This window comes from Abramis brama (assembly GCF_963993115.1).
Source record: "Abramis brama genome assembly, chromosome: 14".
NCBI lineage: Eukaryota > Metazoa > Chordata > Actinopteri > Cypriniformes > Leuciscidae > Abramis > Abramis brama.
In genome coordinates, this window is record NC_139976.1 from 10,910,663 (window position 1) to 10,938,196 (window position 27,534).

The 27,534-nt window shown below is 35.1% G+C and overlaps 1 protein-coding gene across 8 annotated transcripts in view; it reads right to left on the reverse strand.

Annotated features, from left to right (window-relative positions):
- Positions 1 to 2,464: 2,464 nt before the first annotated feature.
- The window catches only part of stxbp4 (syntaxin binding protein 4), a 43,873-nt gene continuing 18,803 nt past the window's right edge, over positions 2,465 to 27,534 (reverse strand). For 2 of the 8 annotated variants that reach the window (XM_084135884.1, XM_084135882.1), the window contains 11 exons: positions 26,952 to 27,049; positions 26,212 to 26,308; positions 25,926 to 26,038; positions 25,282 to 25,371; positions 25,063 to 25,128; positions 19,819 to 19,995; positions 19,137 to 19,253; positions 17,153 to 17,202; positions 14,275 to 14,417; positions 5,751 to 5,808; positions 2,465 to 3,656 (listed from right to left, as the gene is read on the reverse strand). In XM_084135884.1, coding sequence (XP_083992010.1) covers positions 3,554 to 3,656; positions 5,751 to 5,808; positions 14,275 to 14,417; positions 17,153 to 17,202; positions 19,137 to 19,253; positions 19,819 to 19,995; positions 25,063 to 25,128; positions 25,282 to 25,371; positions 25,926 to 26,038; positions 26,212 to 26,308; positions 26,952 to 27,049 — 1,112 coding nt within the window. In that variant the 3' untranslated portion in view covers positions 2,465 to 3,553. Of the gene's footprint in view, positions 3,657 to 5,750; positions 5,809 to 11,602; positions 11,742 to 14,262; positions 14,418 to 17,152; positions 17,203 to 19,136; positions 19,254 to 19,818; positions 19,996 to 25,062; positions 25,129 to 25,281; positions 25,372 to 25,925; positions 26,039 to 26,211; positions 26,309 to 26,951; positions 27,050 to 27,534 lie in introns of those variants that run through there. The other 6 variants (XM_084135883.1, XM_084135881.1, XM_084135886.1 and 3 more) reach the window with 5 other exon arrangements.

Genomic DNA, 27,534 nt, shown 5'->3' on the forward strand with positions numbered 1-27,534 from the left:
TTCACCAAAATATGAAGATCCATGAACATGTCTTACTTGGCAAAATCACAGTAAAACATGTCTGATAAAGAGGCCATATACCCATCTGAGAATAATTTTCCCTTGGTAATATTTCAGCAATATTTATCAGCAGTTTCAAAGCTAGTGATGCCAGATTCACCAATGAATAACCTTATAAGTCAAATGGTCTGAAATTGTTCAATTCACATTTCACGACTGAATCGTTAGCAGCCGTTTCTCACTCCGAATAGTAATGGGATACTTTATGAGGTGGATATTTAGGCCTGATGAATTTTTTTTTTTTTTTTTTTTGGGTGAACTAGCTATCCCTTTAAATACTATTTAAATAATTAACTAGCCTAAATAATATGTATTTATTCATGTTAACTAATTTGTCATCATTAATTTATTTTGCACAAGCGAAAGTTTTCAAACCGTGTTTCATGGCTAAGTTGCTTATGTTTCTATAGAGATCTGGCAACAGAGGGGACGTTTTGCTCGCTTGTGAGTGGAGTCTACCTGCAAATCGACTCTGCAGTCTGCAATATATTCATTTCAGCTAAATATTTATCGAAGATATGCTAACTTCAATTTACCAGCGTAAAGAAATCTGAAGACTGAAGGCTTGAAACTGCCATTGAAAGTGAAGTTCCCATCACACATAGGCTGCCTACAAGCGGTGGAAAAATCGAAAGCTTACAGCCCAATAAAGGGGCGTAGTTAGTTTAGCCTGAACAGATCTATAGTATAAGTAGTTGTATACTTATCTCAATTAGTTTTAAATAAAAAGAGTGATCTTGTTACAACCTACCCCACTATTTTGTGAATTTATTGTGGTTATCAGATTAACTTGTAGGCTACTTATCAAAACTACTAGCATCATTTCCTTTGAGAGATTTGGAGAGGATGATTGCATATCAAGTTATTTTGAAAAGGTAGGTAGTGAGTCAGTCAGCATTTGGAGGCCAAAAATCAATATGTAAGGGAGGGAGGCTTATATAGTAAGTTTTTTTTCCCAAAAGTTGGCTATTATTATACATTTAGCATATAATTCCATAATAGGCTACATGATAATCCTCATTACTAGAATGATCAACTGAACAGACCAGTGTGACACTGTTTCCAAGCAAGATCACATAAACTAAGCCTAAACGCCCTGGGAAAATGGGAAAAATGAAAAGCTCCCACTTGTGATTTAAACATGCACTCGACTGTTCCTGTTATCTGTGCTGCTAATACACTTTTTCAGGAGACGCCTCCTCCCGTCTTCCAACAAATGACTTGCATATTATCTTTTCAAAGCCTACATTCATGTGTAGCCTAGTGACAAACTTTACAATTCAGATCTGACCCATATACATTGTTGCACCCAATAAAGTTAAAGTCACAAGATGTATACAAATGGACAGTAAATACAAGTAATTTTCTAAATACAGCAAACTGAGTTTAAAAGGTAAATGGGTTTTTTCTATCAGGGTCCTATAGAACTTGTCTTTCTTCTTTTTGTTACCTTGGTAACTGGTTGCTAAAGCAATCAGACGTGACGTTGCTTTGCAGAAAAGTAGGCCATGACTGGCCGCTCCTCCTCTAAATTGGAACAACTAAACCACATGTTGTAACATGTGTCTGACAAATTGGAAACAGATTGCTACTTAGGAGGCAAGCAGACCTATAGAGAAACCTATAATACTCTGGAATGATTAATTCATTATCATTACTGTCATCTTTGAAATCTTTTAAGGGGGACACATCACACCAAAACTCGCTAATGTCTAGGCTTTTACTTCCTGAAATATGTTATTGTTTTTTAGCAATCTGACATCATCAAATAACGAAATCTTAAGCACAAAGATAAGAGTTTCACTTGTGAAAGAAAGTCATATATGGTCTGCATAATATGTGTGTGTGTATATATATATATATATATATATATATATATATATATATATATATATATACACACACACACACAAACTTTTATTTTAGAATCGATTAATCGTGATTAATCGATTTGACAGCTCTAGAATGAGTGCAACCATGCATTATAATTTAAATGCAAGATATTTGCAGCAAGTTCTATCAAAGTACATTGCTGAAAGACTTTTTGCTCAGTGTTTTTATTTAACAAATTTTAACAGAGTATATTACTATTAGTTCAGTGTTCAGTGTTTAGGCTACTGTAATAGTTAATAATTCATAATTAAAGGCTTTTTTCTTTAGAGGTTTTGTGTCTTTTTGTGCCTTTTTTTCTTTAGAGGTCTGTTTTTATATGAGATGAAAGAGCATTTATGTGATTTAACATTTCCTAAAATCATCTATACTGCATAAAAGTACCTGCCGTGGCATGGAGGGAAGAAAAAAAATCTATATTTCTTGCCTAGGGTGTAAAGTGCTTGTGAAGTGTACTCTCAACCTGAAATAGTCAGATCCAGCTAATATTCTTTTAAAAGGCAAAAAATGTGGATTTTGTTTTTATCAGTCGATCTTTAATACAACCACAAAAGTATTCACATTAAAGGAAAAACATAACTCTTCATGATCTACCATAAAGAGATCTCTGAGGCTAAATTAATGCTGTTAGGCAGAGTGAATTCACAACAAAGCAAATGTGCCATGTTGTGTCATTTTCCAAGAAATTGTACACATAAGGCTTAGGGTACGTTAAAATCACATTTCTAATGGAAGCGCAGAACTAATTGCACATGCAAGAGAAGACACTTTCACAGTTATATGTATAATGGCTAGAAAGTCCACGAAGGATAACAGCAGAATTAAAAATGCATCTTTATGTGAAGAACAGTAATAGTGAACCCATGCAAATGATTCCTGAAGAACTGTCGCAGAGCTGGTTCAAGGAAGTTTGAACAAGAAAACAAATTCCTGTTTCCACAAATCTACTGAATGAACAAATGCTTTCACAAATAGTGGATCAAAGTAGCAGAAAACACAAGCCAAACTGAATGAACATCACAGAAACAGTCCATCCTGATTAACTCACAGTGTTCTTCCAAAGTTCCTGCTTCACCGAAGAGGCCACGTCCTTTGACTTCAAACAAGTGCAATTATGTTCGACTTTTTCGAAAAACAGATTGGGTCTCTCCATTGTTTTTGTCAAGGTGCAGAATAGAAAGAGGTCAGTGAATAACATGAGGGGAAATTCCTAAAATGTCAGAAAAACAGTGGACAGACAGAAAAACAAGGAAAACTCAAACTCAAATGTGAATTCTCAAACCATCAAAGAGCTTTGGAGTATTTGCTGCATATTTCAAAATCAGTTAGAAATCAACTAATGTTGAAAGTCAGGTTCATACGGAGCCCTGCACATGACATGCGGACAAATGTACACATCATGAAACGAATTCTTAATTCATGGCCACGATATACTTATTTCTTAGTCTGCATGTCATGAGTGGGGCCCTGTAGATTCATGTGGAGATTTTTTTATGATTGTCATTTTTTATAATGCACATATCACTTGGTTTTATGCTCTGGGTTGTTTTTATGTTTTTCAGCAGAAAGAAGCAGAATTGTGCACACAGACTTCAGAATCAGTCTAGGCTTCTGGAGAGTTCAGGGTTTGTTCATTCGTTCTTGGTTCTGACAGACCCAAAGATCTCATCACAGGGTGCGTCCATGATGTTGTCTGAGTCTCGTGACTGGAGGGAAAAATAAACATCCGATTAATAAATGACATCTTGATTAAAAGAGAGACACTGCTATTCAAATGTTTGGGGTTGTTAAGATTTTTTAAAGTTATTGAAAGAAGTCTCTTATGCTCACCAAGGCTGCATTTATTTAATCAAAAATTGAGTTAAAACAGTAAAATTGTGAAATGCTTTTTCAATTTAAAGTCGTAATAATCTATTTCAAAATATTTGAATACGTAATTTATTCTTCTGTTGGCAAAGCTGAATTTTCAGCAGAATATACTCAAGTCTTTAGTGTCACACGATCCTTCAGAAATCAATATAAGATACTGATTTGTGCTTAAAGGGTTAGTTCACCCAAAAATGACAATTCTGTCAGTAATTACTCACCCTCATGTTGTTTCAACCCCGTAAGACCTTCGTTCATCTTCGGAACACAAATTAAGATATTTTTGAATAAATCTGAGAGCTGGCTCACTCCTCCATAGGCTTCTAAAGACGTTATAACTTGCTGTCCCAGAAAATGTATTAAAGACATCGTTAATATAGTCCAAGTGACTCCAGTGGCTCAATCTTAAGTTTATAAAGTGACGAGAATACTTTTTGTGCGCAAAAACAACGTGAAAAGACTCGAGGCCCAGAGAGAAGGAAATGAAAAGTGGAATAAAGTCGTTATTTTTGTTTGTTTTTGCGCACAAAAAATATTCTCGTAGCTTTATAAACTTAAGATTGAGCCACTGGAGTCACTTGGACTATATTAACGATGTCTTTAATACATTTTCTGGGCCAGCAAGTTATAGTGTCTTAGAAGCCTATGGAGAAGTGAGCCAGCTCTCAGATTTAATCAAAAATATCTTAATTTGTGTTCCGAAGATGAACGAAGGTCTTACGGGCTTGGAACAACATGAGGGTGAGTAATTACTGACAGAATTTTCATTTTTGGGTGAACTAACCCTTTAACTCTATCCCCGCCATGGACGGAATTTTCCGTCATTTATGAGACAGCGGCTGCATCCGAAATCGCATACTTCCCTACTATAGGCTAGTAGGCGAAAAACAGTATGTGACAAAAGAAGTACGTCCGAATTCACAGTACTCATAAAAGAGTGGGCGAAAAGTACCCGGATGACTTCCGACAAAAGTGTGCATACAATGGATTACATTCATGAATGAATTTTTTCTACATTCATACTACACACACTCATACTACTGTATATAGTACAAAGGTTTTTAGCGGTCGTGAAATAATTATTTGTTTAAAATAAGCGCCTACTCAAGAGAGCATGCGAATTCGATTTTCTCAACTTTTTGTTCCAAATGTTGCGTATTTTTATGAAACTTACCCACAACCAAGTGGCAAAAAAAAAAAAAAAAAAACACTGGTGGGGAAAGAGTAAGGAAACATTTCTTATTATGTTGAAATTAGTCGTACTGGTTAATTCTTTTGTGTATTTTTTTAAAGGATTCTTTGATGAATAGAAAGTTCAAAAGAACAGCATTTGAAATATAATTTACAATGTAAAAGTCTTTACTGTCACTTTCAATCAATTTAATGCATCCTCGCTGAATAAAAGTATGAATTTCTTACTGACCCCAAACTTCTGAATGGTTCATTCAGTACACCTACAATCATGCATATGGCATTTTGTGCATGGAGGTGAATGCTCTTGTGCTGTGTGGGTGTCATGGAGAACGCTGGACTCATGGGTGTGGTGTTGCGTTGCGTGCGACTCTCAAAAGAGTGATGGATGTCTGCAATATTGAACTAGTCTGTTTTGAAAGGTATGCAAATAAAAGTACTCATGGGAAGGGGAGATGTGTTTCTTGTGTCTAGAGATAAGGTTACATTTGTCAGTAACAATACAAAGAGTCTGCTGCTTTCAAAGCACAACAGCAATATCTGCAATTTTGCGTCAAATTTGTTCAGAATAGTTGGTTGTAGTTTGGTTCTTTTTAATGTGTATATTGAGAATGTTTACTGTAGGTCAAACTGTTTATCTCTTATGAAGTACCCTTCAAAACAAGGGGGCAGAAACAAAGGAGATGAACTTCAGAATGTATGCAAGTGTGCAATTGTATAATTGAAGTGGACTCATGACTTACTTTATGTAGTACTTCACTCCATCTGCAGTGTACGCCTCATCCCAGCCATACGGTAAAACTGTGAACGAAAAGAAAAAAAAAAAGTGTCAGAGAAATCAGATTAATTGACTCTATGTGAGGACAATAAACAAGACACTGGAGAAGTCTGAAGCCAAAATAAAAAAACGCCATTGCAACATTTCTCGCTGATCCTCTTGATCTTGAAAGGCCAGTGACCGTGAGAATTTCCTGGCAACTATGGGGTCAGATATGAATATGCTATATGTCCCAGCATACAGTTTCTGCATATTCCGAAAAGCTATTTTCATTAAAGTAAAAGAATCAAATGGGAACAAATAGAATTAGCTTCCAATGGATTTGGATTTTGGTATAAAAACTCCATTCACACACAAACATGTTTCTCCAAATGCACTTTTTATCTTTGATGCACAGCTTTGGAAATTAAAACACTTCTGATAGAGGATGGATGTGTGCCAGGCTTTAATTAATGGACCTCCGTCAAAAAAATGTAAGCAGACTCTATTGAAGGCTGAATATGAGACGGGTCAGAATCTCATTAGTACATGCCAAAAAAAAAAAAAGTTAACAAATCCTTGGCAGAATTTGATCTTGACACTCCCTTTGTACATGCAGGAAGTGCTATTGACAGTAAGTCTGCTGACATACACAATACCTTGACATGACTTTATAATGGCTTTCTCATTGGAAACATGATCTTATTATGAAAAAAATGATGATGAAAAGAACACACACGGTATCCCACTGTCTAGATTTCACACACAATCTACATTTTGACAGGAAAGGCCAAAGAATAATTTATGCGGTCTCAATTTTCTACAAACAAATATCCCTGGCTACATATTCTGTAGTGCCCATGGGAATTTGCAATAAATTTTGAGTTGTCTAACGTTTCCACTAACAAATGAATGGAAATGTATAAGAAATTTTGGCTTACAACCAATTTGTCCATTTATTATTATGTCACTGGCCATTTCTTGAATATTGGGGGTGGGACCAATTTTATTTTATTTATTTATTTTTGGGGAGGGGCGTATGCCTTTTTACATAGTCATTTTAAAGGAATTAAATAATTAAAGTCCCCAATATCAATAATTTTATCCCTTAAAACTCATCTTTGATCACCAAAATTACATATTTTAAAAAAAAATTCCCTGAAAACAAAAAATTCTTCATGTCTTAAAATAGCTTGAATGTAACTTTACACCCGTGCCTCATTTAGTATACTCAGTTCTATGAATATGCTAATTAGCCCCGCCTCCACTCACTCACACCAGCTCAGAGATCCACTCGTTGACGATCACACGTTGACATGATTGGTTACAAGGTAGTTTGTGATGTGAGAAACACCAGCGCTTTCAAACCACGTTTTTGAGACTGTCTTTTGTTCACTGCAGTTTTAAGGAGAAAATACTCAGCAATGGTGTTGACTTATGAATTTGCACATGGTTTGTCTTAACGCATATTAAAAAACACTACATAGGCATATAAACAAAAAATAAAAAAGAAAAAGAGTAAAAGTACAAGAATAAGAATTTCTATAAAATAATCCATTTGAACTATATGAGAATAATATTTTTATTTTAAAATATGCACTATTCACTCTTATCAGTATGACTGTCGAAACACGAAAAAAGAAAAATGCTTGTCACACCACATTGAGTTATGAATTACATGAATCACACTGTGAAATGATTCAGCCAAAACAAAAGTTTGACAAAAAAAAGTAGTTTGCATCACTGGTCATCGCTGTTGGTCATTTAACATTTCGGTCACACTTTAGTTTAGGTTCCAGTTCTCAAGATGAACTATTAACTATGACTTTTGCCTCAGTAAACTCCTACAGTAATTACTGCTTATCAAAAGTTAGTAAGGTAGTCATTAAGTTTAAGTATTGGGAAGGATTAAAGGATGTAGAATATGGCCAAGCAGAATAAGGCATTAATATGTGCTTTATAAACAGCCAATATCCTAGTAATATGCATGCTAATAAGCAACAAGTTAATAGTAAAAATTAGACCCTAAACTAAAGTGTTACCATAGTAAACAAACAGAGACAATCTGGCCATTTCTAATTATTGGGGATCCTTAATGTCTATGACGTTCCGGCCTTGTTTTCTATTCCATTTGTATGTTTTGCTAACATTTCCACTAAGTTACGAAAACTTTATTTCTGAATGTTTTTTAAACGTTCAGTTTTTTAATGCAATTAGAACGTTTTTTCTTGGCTTATGTTAACTTTTCAGGAACATTCCATTCTATCATTCTAAAAATTTTTTTATATCAAAACGTTATTTCTAACACAAAGCAAACATTTTTCATCATTTATAATTTTATACGTATGTTTACATTTTTCCAGGGTATACAAGTCTCTAAGTGTATTAAATATTTGAATTACAAAAATAACAGATAAGACTTTACTTAAAGATTCACATCTTACTGTATAGTGGTAAACTAAACTGTGTAAGAGTCTCTGTGAAGTACACAGTCCAAAACATCTTATCATAACGAGTAAAGCTTACATTTTCTAAACATAAAAAAAAAAAAAAAACACCAAGTTAAACAAGGGAAAAAATAACACTCAGACATACACCTAGACAGAACACAAGTCAAATCTAGCAAAATCACACAACAGAAAAAGAAAACACCACAAAATTGTGTTCCTGTATGAACTGTTTCATATGGAGTTTCAAACTAAATGCTTTGTGATGCTTCAGGCTGAAGAGAGACCATGAGTGTAACGGCTATCTGAATGTTGTCTGGACTCTGGATGTTTGGTTTAAAAATGGAATGAGTATTAGAATGACAATGAGAGAATTTAGTTCAGAATCAGATGAAATGCTGTTACTAATGCTTAATTGTCCTGATTGCTTATAATGCATTATAGGTTTAGTGAAGTCAGTGTATTATTTCATATATACTACTTGCATTCATTGTTTGTTCCTTATGCATGTGTCTTGTGACTTCATGTTCTCTTCTCTTCAATTCTCTTTAATGGTCAAACATGTAGTAATGTTTAAAAAGTGTTAGATGAACGTCCAACTAAAACATTGCAAAAATGACGTTGCATAAACCCGAATAAGTTAGCAGAACTCAAAAAATTTAAGGCAATCGATTGCCTCAATTTTTTTAAGTTTTGAAATTCAAAGTTTAAGTAAGCAGAACTGGCAGATTTTAAGTTTGTACTTAAACATTTCAAGTTAAGAACAATTAAAATCAGAGTACGCTATTTCATACATTTAACTTAAAACCTTCATGTAATCTCAATGTGAACACTTTCATTAGTATTAACTTATTAACTTAATACAGTTTTAAGTTTGCTAACATACTATTATGTTATCATGCTAACAATAGTATGTTATACAGCACTTGCTGCATGAGTGCAACAATATAAAGATTTTATTTGCTCTCAAATCAAGCTGCATGCACCACTTGTCACCATGATGGTAACTATCCTAAAACCAACATTAACAGAAATTCTTCTAAATTAGCATAACAAAACATTAATCAATACTCAATCTCCCACTTAACATTAATCTTGCACAAAAAAACCCCATTATATTACACTTAATTTTAGCATTTACTCTCCCATTCAAGTGCCATCAGCAAAGCATGCTGGGAAATAGACATCCCAGCCGTTTCAGTTAAACTTAAGTTTGTTTAAATTAAAATAAATCATTAAACTCAAAACAATGAAACAGTTCAGTTTACTTAAAATATATCAGTTCTGTGAACTTGAAAGAAAAAGAAAGTGCTAAATACTCATAAAAGTTAATTTGACTGAACTAATTAGTTTAATTTAAGTTTGTACTACTCAAACCAATTAATTATTTTGAGCGTTAGGGTTTACAGCAAGGATAGGCAACTCCGGTCCTGGAGGGCCACTGTCCTGCAGAGTTTAGCTTCAACCCTAATTAAACACACCTGAACAAGGCAATCAGTGTTTTCAGGATTACTAGATAGATACAGACAGGTGAGTGTTTATCAGGGCTGAAGCTAAACTCTGCAGGACAGTGGCCCTCCAGGACTGGAGTTGCCTATCCCTGGTTTACAGTGTGGTATAAAACGTTTTGAGAATGTTTTTAAAGACCAGATAACTTTGAACAAACGTTCTATTCATTTTGAAGAAAGTTTGTTCATAACTTTGAGAGAACCTTGCCAGAATGTTAGCCAAAGTTATGAGAACGCTTTCCTCTTAGCTGGGAATATGCTAAATGCAACTACATGGCATGAAGATATTAAGATATTATAAAATTATGATTTTCTGTAAAGCTTTGAAACGTGTATTGTAAAAAAAATGCTCTATACAAAAAATGTGACTTTGACAAATAACACTGTAAGGATGTTTCATTAAAATTGTTCTCACAGTTTTATACAAACATTCTGAAAACATTCAGCAAATATTAATAACATCACAAAGACTTTCTGAGAATGTTGTTCTAAGAACGTTTTCTCTCAACGTTATGAAAAAGTTCATCAAGTAAAAATATTCGTTCCAAGAACGTTGTTCTACACCTTTATAAAAAATTTGCTGCCTTAAAGTACAATCAACTTGGATGTTTAAGTCATTTCAACTTAATTTACATTAAACTGACTGAAAAATTAGTTGAATCTTGTATAACTAAAAAAAGTTGCTCAACTTATTTTGATGAGTTAAAGCAATTTAAAAACATTTGTTGTTAATATTTATTGATCATATAACGCATTTTGAACGCTTTCCCTCAACATTACGAGAATGTATATCATTTTATAAGAACGTTTGGTTCTAACATAACCTTTACAAACCATAAGTGAAACTGGGCTTTCATAATGAAACGTACCTAAATGTTGGTTTATCTTACCTAATTGCTGGCTGTTGTCTTTATCAGCCTTGAGAACAAAAGGGATATTTCAATGGTCATTTCCCAGAATTTAAACAGAATGATGTTTTCTAAAACTTGCATTCATCTGTATTTCTAGTGGTCGTCAACTCAATTGAGTCTTTAAATTCTACAGCTTAGTGAGATTTAATTTTTTTGTATTGAGTGTTCTGACGCATCCACAGTGATCACAAACCCTTAGGACACAGTATAGAGTATAGCTCATCACATGCCTCTTTAATTCAATCAACTCTTTGTTATCTAAAGGCCTTGCTCTAGTAACCAAGAGTGAATGATTTCACTAGATCAACACTTTGATACTGAAAAGGCAATTTCATCTGCCTCAAATTACGCCTCAGTAAATCAGATATGATTGGGATGAGCAGCAGAAGCTTTCCCAAAATTGATTCTCTCTTAAAGGGACAGTACGAAAATTCTGTCATCATTTACTCATCCTCGTGCCATTCCAAACCTGTACGACTTTTTTTCTTCTTCTGCGGAAAACAAAATAATATACGTTGAAAAATGGCTGAACGTTCTGCAAAATACCTTCTTTTGTGTTCTGCAGAAGAAATAGAATCAATACAGGTTTGAAACAAATGAGTAAATTATGACAATTTCCATTTTTGGGTGAACTGTCCCTTTAAATTATGAAATAAGGTGTGTGCAACCTTATTTTAGCCCATTTTTCTATCATAAATCCTTATTCCAAAGCATGTCTCTCCCCTCTGTCTCACTGATGAGACACAGAGTGGTACGCAGCCTGTCACAAGGCTGAAAGAATATCCATCACGTGGAAACCATTGCTTGTCTCTGTGCTGAGCTGAGGTTGCTCTCTTTGCTTTCAATCAGTGTGATGAGGGTGACCCTCCATGTGCAACTCAAAGCCTGCCTCGTCCTCCCCCCGTACGGCAGCATTCAAACAAAACGTGAGCATCACTCGCTGAGAGGTCACATGCTGCCAGGTGTGTGGAACACGTTTTCAGTCCCCTAAGCAATCACTTTAGATCTTTCTTCCCTCCCTCAGCTGATCCTTTGAACCCAGGAGTCTTCTATCTTCCCTTAATCCATCCATCTGTCCATCTCTCTCCGTTTTTTGTGCATCATTTGGTACCTTGGAAATTTAAGTTACCAAGAAATAGTAGAAACAAACAATTGTTAAATCGTCCCATTTGTCAAATCATATTTTATAGACAGACTTTAAAATCAAAATTGACAATTCTCATTATTTTATGAAATATTGCAGTATTTTATAATTTATGTGCCCACGGATTTTTAATCAAAATAACTTTCCCTCCCTTAGCTACATCTCATTACTTCTCTGATGATTTTTATTTTACTTTTATTTTACCAGGGAAAAAAGTTTCACAGACTATCAAATCTTAAATCTGTCTGATTTTAAAGGGATAGTTCACAGGAAAATCATCAGTCGAACACAAAAGAAGATATTCTGAAATTGTCTCTCTCTCTCTCTCTCTTTTTTTTATTAATACAATGAAAGTCAATGGGATCCAATGTTGTTTTGGACCCCATTTACTTTCAATGTGTGAAAAAATAAAATAAAATTATTCTTCAAAATATTTTCCTTTGAGTTCCACAGATGAAATCAAGTCATACAGGTTTGGAACAAGATGAGGGGGATTAAATGGTGACAGAATTTTCATTTTTGGGTAAACTATCACTTTAAGGAGGATGTGTCCTGCACTAAGGGAGCGCAGTCAACTGAAAACCGAAAACTTTTTATGCGTTTTGGTCGTTCATTTTCACGACAACTGTGTTTTGGGGGCCTGAAAACGCAAGCTTTTGAAAACGGGTTTCAAAGTGCAAGGTTTTGAAAACTATGCCTTATCCATGTAAAAACAAAAACGTGAATTTGTGAAAACGAGACGTCATGTGCATGCGTATTACGTGTTCGCAGGGTGTTTCTTAAAGTGACATCGCCAACTACTGGCCGGGCACGCACAATACAGCCTTTTTAGTAATTTTCGCAGATCCGTTTGGATGGGGATCGTTTTGACAACGTTGTCGTCTGTTTTTAGTACATCGTTGTCGTGTAAACACCCTAAAATTCAGACTGATGGTTGACCAATGAATTATTTTTTTATGATTACATTTGGAGCTTTCAATCCTGAAGGGACACTCAGGTGTATAATTTAATCAACTTCACTATTCAAATTCACAAAAATTTTCCCTGCAGAGCATGTTCATTCAAAAGCGATTTGACAAAAAGAGAAAATGGATGAAAACCAAGGCCATCATTGAATAACCTCATTGTTTAGACCATGTATTCAGTGAATAAGAGGAGGCCAGAGATGCTGTTTTGTCTGAGTTGCAGCGAGTCCGTAAACTGTCTGTTTCCTTTAACATACAAGAAAATCATGCCGCTCTGTATGCAGGAATACAATCAACATGCTTTCTTGAGATACAAAGAACAGGATACTTCGGTTAATATTACTATCCGACTATATTATTATTAAATCTCACTATATAAGGTCTCTTTTTAATACCTGACATTCTACTTCATGACTCAGTTTTATGAGGCTGAATTGGACGCCCAGTGTTAATTAGGAAAAAACCTTTAGAAAGAAAAGGCAGCTTCTTATTGTTTTTGTTGTTTTCAGGAACCGCGCTTTGGATGGACTGCTATCAGTAATGTTTTGACAAGCTGGATCGATTTAACTAGGCCAACAAGATCATATTCTTTCTTTTAGTAAACACCGTCAGTCAAATCAAGATGACATGAACAATCATTGTTGTGTATAAAAAAGTATTCAACTTAAAAAAAAAAAAAAAATGCATTTTAGTTTACATGTTACCCCACCAATGACACATTTCTAAAAGTGTATATCTTTGTGTAGCTTTGAAATGATATACAATTGCGACAAAAAACAAAGATGATTGCTTTCCAGCAGCTTCGTATCCAGGCAACGTTTTAAGCAGTGAGGTGAACCAGATCTACAAGGTTTGTATTAGCAGCAAATACACCTTGTATTGTTTTCTTATGGGACTGACCTATTTTTTCACGATATACATCTAAATGGCTTAGATTTCACGATTAAGATGTACTTAAATGTAATTAAATGTACTTAAATGTAGATCACTAGGCTGTCTGCTGTAAAAGGAGAAAGATGTTCCATAACAAATGTTTAATAGGTTCAATAAATGTGAACAATAAGCAGTATCTTGGTCATAATGATGTCTGGTTTAATAAACTCATAATGAGATGGAATTATGGAAAGACTGCCAATGTTTTGACCTCTACAGGTCATTAGATGCATTTGTGCAAGGTCAAACATTGCTTGAAGGAAAGCTACATATTTTCCTGAGAATTACAAAGCTGAATGGGATCAGGGGTTCATGCAATAGCTAAATAATCAGACTGAGTGTGGCTCTTAGGGTAAACCAAAGTCAAAAAGTCATTTTAAAAATGAGATCATAACCCAAAGCTGTTTCCAGAGTCGGTTTCTTGTTGCAATAAAGTTTTGTTAACAGATAATATTATGCATCCACCTTTTAATAAGGAATGATAACATCTCATCTAGCACAGCTCAAGTTGCTGGTGCTGTAAGATACATTTTTTACATGACAGGTAGATGGTGTGATGTTTGTTTTTCATGTTAAAGCAGAAAACATACCTGCATACTTACAGTCCAGCTCTAGAAGGCTTCTGACAGCATGAGTTAGTTCTTTAGCTTCCACAGCAAGAGCAGATGCAGTCCAGGGTGGTTTCTTCCCACCTCGAGATGCCAAGGTCTGAGACTGTGTGGCCAACTTCGGATCGCTGGGAGAACTGAGAGACAAAGACCACAATGCTTTATTAAAGATGCTGTAAGCAATTTTTAAAGATGCTGTAAGCAAATCCTTTTGGTAGATAACACTTTATTTTGATGGTCCCCTTTAGACATGCTGTTGACTATAAGTAACAATGCACCTACATGTCAACTAACTCTCATTAGAGTATTAATAGACTATGCTTAATATCTGCTAACACTTTATTTTGATGGTCCTCCAGCAGACATTCTCCTGACTATAAGTAACTTTGCAAGTACATGTCAACTTAATCTACTTACCCTCACAGTTTACTAATACTCATCTAATACTTTAATGAGAGTTAGTTGACATGTAGGTGCAATGTTACTTATAGTCAACAGAATGTCTAAAGAGGACCATCAAAATAAAGTGTAGCTTAATTTTTAATAAAAATATAAATGCTTTTTTATTTTATTTTATTTTATGGTGTACTGTTCTCATGAAAAACAACTCTTTCAGGTTGAAAACTGTGTCAGTCTTGTTTGATTTTCAGCTGACTTGTTATAAAAGCAGTAGAAAAGTTCACTCCCTTCAACCTGAAATGAACGCAGCATGCTGGACAGACTGGCATAAAAGAAGAGCCCAGCATGACTCTAATAATGGGTGGATTTTTGGGGAAGGGGATTGAGACCCACTGACATGGATGGACCAGTGTTATGAAAACATATTATGAAACTACCAGACTTTCAGGTCAAAACTGCAATGAATTGGACTAGACTGATTGAATTATTGCATGTGTGTGAAACATATTTAAAGATTTGCTACACAGTCTGATTTGAAACTTAATGAATTACTTGGAAAACATAGCAACTGATTGGAATATATTACAAGAAACAGAAAATTATTAATTATAATATGAATGTGTGATTAATTAATGTAGAATGCCATTTTCAGAGCAATATGCTATATTTTGTTAGATATATTGTAATGTATCGGCTGTTTGTTAATGTAGCCCAATAATCCTGATTTTCTATGACAGATATATTTTATTTTATTTACACTACCATTAAAATTGTTGGGGTCGTAAAGATTTTTTTATATGTTTTTGAAAGAAGTTGCCTATGCTCACCAAGGCTGCATTTATAAAATCAAAATGAAAGTAATAACCATATTATTATGAAACTGTTTTCAGCAGCCATTACCCCAGTCTTCAGTGTCTCATGATACTTTCTTCAATAAGAAACATTTCCTATTATTATTCTAAATGTTGAAAATGTTTTGTTCTGCTTTATATTTTTGTAGGAACCATGATATATTTTTTTCATGCTGTATACATGTAGTTTTCATGCTAAAGTTAAAGGGATGATTCGGAGTAATTTCAACCTAGGGTCCTTTGCACCATGACCTCGAGCCACGTGTCACGTGTCAGTGCTTGTTTGGATTGGCTTGTTTAAGTTTGTGTTTTGATTGGTTCCTGTTTTCCTTTGTTCTTTTCCCGCCACTCCTTCGTTTCTGTGGTTACTGTCATTTACTTCAGCTGTACCACCTGTATTCCATTAATCAGTGTCATCTGTGTTTGTATTTAAGTTCCGTTTGGTCAGTCAGTTTTTGTCCGATCTCCGTTATATTTAGTGTGTGTTGCTACCTGTTCTACTGTCCTGTAATTTAATTACATTAAACCTTCGTTCTTGGAAATATATCCTCGTCTCCATCTGCCTTCCCGCAACCACCCGTGACAGTTCCCTTCTGGGCATTATTAGTGGGGTAATTTACGAGATATTTGTGTTTGGCTCGAGGTCATGGTGCAAAGGACCCTTGTTTGAAATTACTCCGAACAATCCCTTTAAGATATACCTCTAGTTTTAATCATTTAAACAGGCTTTTGAGGTTAGGGCAAAAAACTCCAGGCAATAATGTGTTTTTGTGTTTGTTTTTTCTTTCACAGTGCTGAAAGTCATATGGTGATTGAAACACAGAACACGTCGCTTATCAGATTTTATGGTGACATTTGTTATTTTTCATGTTAACTCAGGTGTATTTTGACCAAGAAAAATGCACTGTGGCTTTAATTCAGCGTGAGCAGCAGAGCAAAGACAGACTCTGATCTGTTAACATGGGTGCCAAAAAAAATGCTTGCGCATCTAGTGTGAAATGGGCCTGAGAAAACACATGCAAATGTATACATATTTAGCATGTAAATAATTATCCCTCATTCGCTTGATGCATATAAGCTCAACTGATGGTCATTTAACATCATGCACCCTCTCTCAAAAAAAAAAACCATATACACACTCTGGGCTGCAAATTGCTGACAGCCTTCATTTTGATTTATGAGGACATGTGTAATATTTTCTAGCCCTAATAGACGTAGGCACAGCAGCCTCTTCGGTTGGTGGGGATGATCATTAGGGGGAAAAGGGCAGAAAATGCAGGGGGCCATGTTGATTGGACCAAATCAACATCACTGCCACAGGAAGGTGTTGTACTGACCTCTAGTCATTAACTAGCCCTGTCTGTCTGTGCCACCAAAGTCTCTCTTATAATAGAAAAGAAGGCAGAAGACTCCACAAGTTACCATTTACACACTCGTGAATACACTGCCTCCTAGAATATCAAAGGCAAACTTTAATGACTGTGTAAAAGTCCCTAAAGGAAAAGTGTCTTTGTTATTAAATCATTCTTTTCTACACACCTGTTGCTAGCGAAGTGTATTGCTGTCATCATTGGGTCTGCCCTTACAAAAGACTGACGTGAGTACAAGAATAATGATCTTACCTATAGCCTCTTGGACCGCTTTGGTTTTCAGACAGGAAGCCTTGGACAGCCTGAGGGGTTTTAAAATGCAGGTGATTAGTCCATAGTTGAATGATTTAATGATGCATAAAGATTTAACAGTGCAATTTTTATTTTTAATAATAATAATAATAATAAACTACTTTTATATGATTATTATTATTACTATATAGTTTATAATATTATTACTATATATATTATTACTACTAGCACAAAGTTAAATATTTTTAACTAATTTTCTTTGGTGAATAAACTGAACTTTGATTATAATATATCTTCGTCTTCCTTGGACTTAATACGTTACAATAATAATAATTATTATTGTTATTAAACAGTACTTTACAGGTGACATACAGTAAATACTTTAGGTATACAAGCACATTAACATAATAGTAAAATTGCATCTGATGCATGGTGTCCAGTGTACAGTAATCAGAAGTTACAAGTTAATGGCTTTATGGTGCCATTAACCATAAAGAGTGCAATGCTACATTCAAACCATAATTACATATTACCGTCTTTAAATGTCATTATGTTTGTCTTATGACAACATAAATTCAGTGTGGTTGACTCAGTGTGCTTATGCATTATGTACTTCTGGAATATATACTATTATATTCTGTGTTCTGTGACAAACGTATGATTTATGCAGTCCAACAGAGTGCTATGGGAATCTGGAACTGCACACTGATGTCATGTTCTTTTTATGTTCTGACATTTTTATTTTTTTCCATAGGTGCCTAATAAAAGGGTTACTGCAGATTCTCTGCTAACAATATGAATTATTAGTTCAAAAAATGCCTGTGTTGTTTGTAAGAGCAGTTGAAAAGATGAAGTAAATGCACTATGCCTGTGTGACTAGATTCGCCCACTTCATACAGTGCTATGCATAAGTTTAGACACCCATGCTAAAGTTGACTAAAAAGAGGAATAAAAAAATCATCTTTTGGAAATTGAACTTAATGCCTTAATTAAAAAAATTTGGAAAAATCCAACCTTTAAGGGCACCAATTTTCTTTGTGAATGAATAATGTATCGTAAATAAATAAATGTTCTTCCTTAAAATACAGGGTGCATAAGTCTGGACACCCCTATGTTAAATTCCCATAGAGACAGGCAGATTTTTATTTTTAAAGGCCAGTTACTTCATGGATCCAGGATACTATGCATCCTGATAAAGTTCCCTTGGCCTTTGGAATTAAAATAGCCCCACATCATCACATAGCCTTCACCATACCTAGAGATTGGCATGGTTTTATTTCAGTTAGCCTAATAGCTGGTTTGATTTGCATTGAGAGATGATCTTATGGAAAGTACTCCATGCCAATCTCTAGGTATGGTGAAGGCTATGTGATGATGTGGGGCTATTTTAATTCCAAAGGCCAAGGGAACTTTATCAGGATGCATAGTATCCTGGATCCATGAAGTAACTGGCCTTTAAAAATAAAAATCTGCCTGTCTCTATGGGAATTTAACATAGGGGTGTCCAGACTTATGCACCCTGTATTTTAAGGAAGAACATTAATTTATTTACGATACATTATTCATTCACAAAGAAAATTGGTGTCCTTAAAGGTTGGATTTTTCCAAAAAAATTTAATTAAGGCATTAAGTTCAATTTCCAAAAGATGATTTTTTATTCCTCTTTTTAGTCAACTTTAGCATGGGTGTCTAAACTTATGCATAGCACTGTATATGCCTGTGTTGATGGTTGTCATAAGAAGAGCATTCCAGACACTCATTTTTGGCTAAGATTTTCAAGTTTAATGAGAAAACTAAATATGGACAAGAGTGAGGCTGCTCTTTGACAAAATCAACATATGAAGTGCAAATCCTAATATAATTCATTTAACATCCTAAGCCATTAAACATGAGCAATTTGCATGGTAAAACCTTATGTTAGGAAAAGAGGATGTGAATTCATTGTGCAGTTGGTTAAACTTAATTGAAAATGAATATACATCACCTCCACAAACTGCAGAAGTTTACCCGTAGAGGTTTCAAAATCCTTCTTTACAGTTTCACTCTTTCGTAGCTGGCATTCAAGTACATAAATCCTTTTTTTCAGATCTTGTAGATCATCCTGTGTGAATATTAGAGTTGTCAAATTTAACAGCAAAATGTACTTTTTTCTATACATTAAAATGGCACGGATTCAGAAACTGTCTAATATAAATGTGCAATTAAAACAGCAGATGTGCCACTGGACATGGTAAACTGCCTTGTCAGTCCAGTGTTTTATACAGTACTTATATTTTAGCTTAACTCCTGAAGGAGGGTGTGCTAAAATAAGAATAACACAGAGTGCAATTACAAATTTTCCGCAAAGCAATTGCAACAAAAACGTTATCCTACATAATCATTCATGTTATGAATAAAATAAAAGCATAAATGCTGTGATCAAATATAAGTTTATCCTGGCGACATGCAAAGTTGCTAGCCAGATATTTCAAAAATAGCCTCATCAGCCCACGTCACCCTGCAAGATCATGTTAAAGCCGTCGCAGCACATCAGCCCTGTTACTGAATAATACAAATCAAACAGTGACCTACTTTTTGCAGTACACGAGAGAGGAAAAACCCGGAGTGGGACTGTGCAGGGGATGTGGATTGTGAATGAGAAGTGTAAAACTCTCAAAGTGGAATACCTTGCCCTGGCCGGGTTGCTCAGATTTCTGAGACTTCATTTCAGCTATCTCAGCCTCCAGGAGGTGGATGACCTCCTCGTAGTCCATCTCCATTCCTCGGGCCTGTTTCTGAGCTGCATCTGCCAGATGGATCCGGGTCCGCAGGGATCGGCTCTCCTCCATTGCAGATTTTGCTTCCTGCAACAGTGGGGTTTGCTGAGAATGCACGTACAGTAGGACGCTACATTGCTCAGGGGCTCTTCCCCCCTAACATTGCAAACTCATTGCACTTGAAGAGAAATGCCTGTACAGTCTCATCCCCCCCCTCCTTCCCCCATGACTCCCCACAGCATGACAAAGCACAGCTCTGCTTCTTTTAACTTAAACATTTGGATTTGTTTAAAGAGCCTTAAAAACAAGACATGCGCAAACAAGTTTCTGTAGGGAAGACTAGAACCAGTAAAACAAGCTGTTACATAATACAGGTATCGAAAAGTGTTTTGGCATTAATGAAAACCACAACAACATCGGATACTTGTCAGCACGGCATCAGTCAATAGTCATCAGACAAAGGAAAGGTCAGCTGCGGGATATGATAGCACTCTTAATGAACAGGTGACAAGAAAAAATGTGAAAATCACATGGTGAGGATCTACATATGAGCGCAGTGTGTGGTGGTTCACAATTATGCGTGACTTTCATATTGCAGACCTATTAGAGTAAGACTCAAAAACACATTTTACTCATTATGAGCACTATTAACTTATTTAAAACACCAGGAATAACTTATGAAAAGGGTACAGATAATTGCTCACTGAAAGAAAAACTTGACTTATTAAATAGACATGATGGATCTTACATTGACTCTTTTCTAGCAGAGAGACATATAAATGAGCACTTATGTCCATTTAACGTCCATGCATTATGGAGAATATCTGAAGTTTATTATAAGGATTGTGCATTGGTTACAGTTAATGTAATTTTCAAAGAATGTTGAATTCAAAGGGACATATAAATCTGTCCCGGAAATCGTGAAAAACAGAGGTGGCTGGGGGAAAAAATAATAAGAATTCAATGAACTTCGGAAGCTAGTGTTAAGCCTTAGAGTCTCAAGAGGAAGTGGTTGCATTAGTGCAAAATTATTATATTCACATACTGTATATATTTAGTCGGTAAGATGTTTTTGAAAGAAGTCTCTCTTATTCTCATCAAGGCTGCATTTATTTGATCAAAAATAAAGTACAAACTCCAATACTTAAAATGTGATTTATTCCTGTGATGGCAAGCTGTATTTTCAGCACATGATCAATCATTGCAGTCAGGTGATCATTCAAAAATCATTCTGATATGCTGATTTGGAGCTCAAGAAACATTTCTTATTATTATCAATGTTGAAAACAGTTGTGCTGCTTTGAAAGTTCAAAATAAAAGTTAATAGAAAGTGCACAGAACATTCAAAAGAACAGTTTTTGTTTGTGTGTTTATATATATTTCTCGTTTTAAACATAATATCACTGCATTTTATTACATTTTTGCTTAAATCAAGAATAAAACCATTTGTGTAGTAAAATTACGATTTTATTTAATATATATTCTCTGAACAAAAGTGTTAATAATGTACGCAATTTTGATTCAAAAGCAAAAATTATTATTATTTTTTTTAAGAAAGTTAAGATTTTCTTAAAATGAGAAAACAAAACAAAATATAGGGTGCTTCTCGATTCGCTCCCTAGCTTCCAAGGTCGTGAATCAGCCCTTTTTATAAACATCTATTGCGTGTCATTATGTGTAGTGAGTTGGCTCACGTGATTTATGTTTTGCGCTTCAGACCTTCCATAAGGGAACATGGTGAGCATCAATGCTCCCTGGTTTTCATGGTGCATTGTGGGACTTTTAATGGAGCGAATAAGTCAGTGCACTGGTAGGATTTTGCAATTGAGACCCTTAAAATAGCAGACTCCCTGATCATAGTTTTTTTTTTTTTTTTTTGCAGTGCAGGGCTCTTCAAAGACCAAAACAAACTCTCTATCGTACCCGTAACCCCAGAGCACAATGCAAAGATAAGATTTAAATGGAGATTTCTCATCTTAAGGGTCACATGGACCAGTCACAAGTCACACCTCACACCGGTCACTGCTGCCCCCGCACACGTTTTACTGTAATGTAGCCGGGTGTGCACTGCGTGGATGGTGATGTTGCCAGCACATTTCTTGCAAGAGAGGAGGCTTAAAAGCCCACAGCTTCAATGCTGAAAAGCCTATCAGCCTACCTGTTGCTCTAATGGCAGATATAGAAGGTAAAGTGTGGGTGGAGGTGAAGAGAGCAGAAAGGATTCAGCACTACAGAACGAAGTTTCACAGAAACATGCAGGGCTTTAAAAAGCTTTGGTTTCACACCACGGGGAACGTACTACATCTATTAGCGCTCCAACATGATGAACTGGATACGAACTGAGCCCTCTGTAGTGCTCCAAGAGGGTGCAGCTGCGACTCCGCAGACTGGAGCAAAGCACTCTGGGAAGGGGAGACAGAAGTTGCATTGACCCTGACGCCAATTGAAACGCCACAGGGCCTCGAACAGCTGACCAAACATTCAGTGCGTCTCTTTGATAAAGATATAACTGCATTTTCCTCTTTATTTAGATCATCTCTTAAGGTCAACCGCAAGTGAAATTGCGGTTGAATGGTTTTGCGAGAGAAACGATACCGCCAGCAGCCGGGTCGATACGAGGGCATTAATAGTTTAACAAACACTATATACCATACATATAAACTAGTTTTTACATTTTCTATGAAAATGTGAGGAGTGCCTCCAGCCCAAAACTTGCCGACACAATGTGAAGGTGTTCTAACGTGTTCTAGGTGTTTTAACATGTTGCTATGTGGTTGCTTTAAGGTACAATATGTACAAAAAATATAGAAACCATAGATATAAATACATAGATCTCTCATTAGTGGCCATTTCAATGGGCCGCTAACGTAGGCCACCAATGAGGATCTATGTATTTATATATCTATGATATAGTATCTCGCACACCTCTTATGTCGCAATCATGGTTCACGATTATTGATTGCGAGTACAGAAAATAAAAAATTAAAACCGTAATCAACTGAGGCGTAAGAAAATTAAAACAAGGATCAATATATACCGCTGCTAAGTATAACACACCGTTGCCATGAAAAACAGAGCGTTGCTATGGACGCAGGATTCTAACCGTAGAGACGAAACGGACTATTTTCTTTAGCGGAAGCAATACAATAATTTTTTTTTTAAATAAACTCCTTTTTAAATCAATATTTTGTGTCAAATTATTGTTTATTTGGTAGGTAGCCATGTAATAAGCGGGATAATGTAGAGCGAGGCGGTTGTTATAGCGAATACAACCCCTTCAGGCTGATTCAAGACCCCTCCACTCTCTCTACATTATCCCTTACATAAAATAGTGTGATCAAACTTTCAGGTAATACAAAAACTAATTTATTAGCTGATATATAATTATTATCCACACATCTCTGCATGGTGAAAACGACATCTCCCATCGTTCCACTCTCCTTCATAGCGTCATCAAGCTTCGTCTTTGTTATTGTTTTGAAAATGCGACCTCTGGCGGCGAAAAAATTACAGACTGTACCTTTAATGGCAAAGTCAAAAAGAGCCCACCAACAAGTCTCTATGATATTCTGGTCTATAGATATGACTCCAGAGTCTCTTTAAATGCAAGTCTGTGGGATATTTGTTGCCCATTTTATTGTACACTACGAATCAAAAGTTGGGGGTCAGTAAGTTTTAAGTTTCTTATCCACACCAAGGCTGTATAATCAAAAATACAGTAAAAATGTGATATCATTACAATTTCAAATAATTATTTTTCATTTTAATATATTTTAAAATGTAATTTATTTTTAGCAGCCATTTCTCCAGTCTTCAGTGTCACATGATCCTTCAGAAATAATTCTAATATGCTGATTTGGTGCTCAAGAATCATTTCTTATTATTATCAATGTTGAAAACAGGACTGAATGTTGAAAGCAGGATTGAAAAGAACAGCATTTATTTGAAATAGAAATCTTTTGTAACATTCATATCTTTACTGTCACTTTTGATTAAATTAATGTATCTTTGCTGAATAAAAGAATTAATTTCTTTTAAAAAAAAGTCTTACTGACTCCAAACTTTTGAACAGTAATGTATTCAAGATGAAAATCGATTGCTCAGAACGTTTATAGCACACCTCTTCTCAACAAGTCACATGATTCGATGTATCATTCACGTCTGTAGCACATACAGTACAAGCAAAACTTAAGTTTATTAATTTAAACAAACCCCTAACATTAAGCATAATCTAATGTAATTGTGCCAACACAAATTTGTTTAATTGACACGCAGGAGAAGGATCAGAACGTACTGCTATCTTATTAACGGTCTAATAAAACCAAGTCAAATTAATCTTGCATAGAATCCTGAAGCTCTTTGGATTTGGGTTTATGTAACAGACACTTCTGAGGCTCTGAGATAGAGCCCAAAGGGCTAGTGGGAGCCTGTTCTTTATAACTCATAGAAAATAACTATTTCCAAACACCGATTGCCATCCCTCAATGCCCTACATACTTCATCTCCCACATGATGTTCTAATGTGGGTGTTTCAAGCTTCCATAGTGAGCACAATGCACCGAAAATAGATTTTTGGATATTGCTCATAGATTTCTTTTTTTTTTTTTTTTTTGTACAGGGCTTCTAAGAAAATAATGCATTTTCAGCATTTACCATTCATGTACAGAGCACCTGAATCTCACCTTTAAGGGTCTAATGGTACATGTGCCCAGAGCTCCCCCCTGTGGAATATCTAACACTGTACGGCGACAATGTCAAAAAAACAAACAAAATAAGATGGTAACTTAAAGTAAAAGGCCTGCTTCACACTTGTTTAACAGCAAAATCATGCTATTTCTGAGCTTTCATCATGGAAGTCAAACCCATTATTGTAGTTATAAACTGCATAATTTGTCTAGATTTAGTTATATTATAAAGTGCTGTTTGAGCCTGTCGTTGCATGTAGAACTTGCTTCAACAACGTTTAAAAAATTGATTTGCTCAATTATTTTGTTGCCTAATAAAGTCCTGATAAATAGGTTGCAAACTCTTTCTTTTTTGTGATGTGCTCACATGCAGTGTGAATACTGTAACCTGCTAATATGAGCACCAAAATGAATGTGTGCCATTTACATTGCCTACAGTGCGAAACAGGCCTAAGAATGAGTTGCGTACCTGTTTAACTTTTGTCAGTTCTTGCTGCATCTTATGATTAAGGCTCTCGGATTCTGCAAGCTTATCCTGTTAGAAAAGAGATCTTCACATGAGTCAGCATTAGAGTTAGCTCACACATTCTCGCAAATAGGATTAATGAGAGCCTTGCTTGATAACACATGAATGGATGTCACACGTTCCAGCATGTGACAGTGTTTAAAACTGTTTTCATAGTGGTACCTGTATTCTCTTGAGCTCTCTCAAGGCCTCAATGTGGTCTTTTCTTATTCTCTCCATCTCATCCAGATCATCAGAGTCTGATAACGATGGCTTTTAAAATAATAAATAATAATATATATATATATATATATATAAATATTATATTATAAACGCTGAAAAATACAGAGCCCCGCAAGACATGCGGGAAAAATATGTATATCGTGGCCATGAATTAACAAATTCGTTCCCATGACTCACTAATACAATACTAATACTAATACATCAGCACGATATAGTAAATTGTTCACTCGTTTTACTAAATCGTGGCCACATGTAATAATTTGACCATGATATATATATATATATATATATATATATATATATATATATATATATATATATATATATAGTATAATTTTTTTGTCCGCATGTCATATGCAGGGCTCCATTAAAAAAAAAAAAAAAAAAAAAAAAAAAACATATATAAAGGTAATATTCTATATAAATAATATATAAATTATAATTTTAATAACATTGACAAATAATAAAAAATATAATTTATAATTTTATATATATTATAAAATTATACATATAAAATTATAATTTATCAATGCACATTTAGTATGTGTGTTTCTGCTGCAATAATTAAAATCATTTGCACTTACTGTAGGGTTTGATGGAGACTCACTGAGATCATCTGATGTCAATCTCACTACTTCCTGTTCCAAGTCAGACTTGGACGGTAGTTTAAAGAGTTCCTTTGCCACTCCCTCAAAATCTTACAGGAGAAAAATTTCTTATGAAAATATGTTCAGTCACACAAAATGTAAAAAAAGGTTTATTTTTTAAACAAACCTGGAATAATGCACTGCACACATGTAAGGAGAGGTAAAAAGCCACCAGCACATAAACCACTACAACATAATGAGGACTGACAGAAATGATTCTCACCGCCATAAGCCACTGTCCCTCCTGGGTTCAAACGCAGTCTTTCTCTCAGAGTCAGGACCTGAGAGTCATTAGGCTTCAATCCCAGTGCCTCCAGTGTCTGTGGACAGAACAACTGCCCTTTTAGTTACACCAGCATAATGTGCTCACTGGTTTTCTCTCTCTCTCTCTCTCTCTCTCTCTCTCTCTCTCTCTCTCTCTCTCTCTCTCTCTCTCTCTCTCTCTCTCTCTCTCTCTCTCTCTCTCTCTCTCTCTCTCTCTCTCTCTCTCTCTCTCTCTCTCTCTCTCACACACACACACACACGCCTCATTGTCTTTGTATAAAATATAATATAAATAAATATTAATAATATATATATATATATATATATATATATATATATATATAATGAATTGCCATTTAAATTACATTTTATTTTGATAAATTCATCCACTAAATAAATATTATAAAGAAAAATGAATATTTTTACACAGTTATTTTCCCATCATACCACAGTAGAAGTGGATATGGGATCGCACGCTAACTGCACATATTGTTCAACAGTGGGATTAACTCCCTCCACACATGATAGTAAAACCAAAAAAGATCAATACAGTGCTGAGACTGATGGGTAACTAATCATTAAAGCGCGCCGGGGGGGATGACCAGCATTTGACCTTGCCGTAAACATGAGATGTGTCTGTAATTCGGTACTTTGACAGAGACCGTCATTCTCTAATTGAAAGGATATGCTTATGCAGACCTGCTCTATTTTCTCGGGCTTGAGTTCGAAGCTGGGAATTGAGGATGGAGGTTTTGAGGGTCTGCAGGTATTGCTGGAATTACAGGCAGCGGTTGCATCTGGGCAAATAGAAAGAGAATCCAAATAAGTTAAACTGCACAAAAAAAAGCTCTTTTGCAAAACAGCTGTTTGTAATTTTTGTGAAGCACATCACATATTTTAGTAAGACTCTTACATAACTCAATGGGAGTATAATCTATCCGAGTAGATTGCTCACAGTGGGGGCCCAATAAATTATTTGTGCAAAAAAGTGTCTCTGCATTATATAACAAAATATCAAACCAAGTGGTATTTATTTTAAATATAACAAAAATAGTTCACACTTTTCAAGTAAAACATTTTACAAAAATATGTATTGTTCAAAATATATTCACTTTCTAGCTGTCAGACATTAGTGCAACATGTTCATAATTAATAATTTGTTTGCAGAAGGCATTTGCTATGATATTTTGGATCTAATGCAACAACATTTATACACTCTTACGCTACCATTCAAAAGTTTGAGGTCAGTGAGGATTTTTTTTTTTTTTTTTTTTTTTAAATT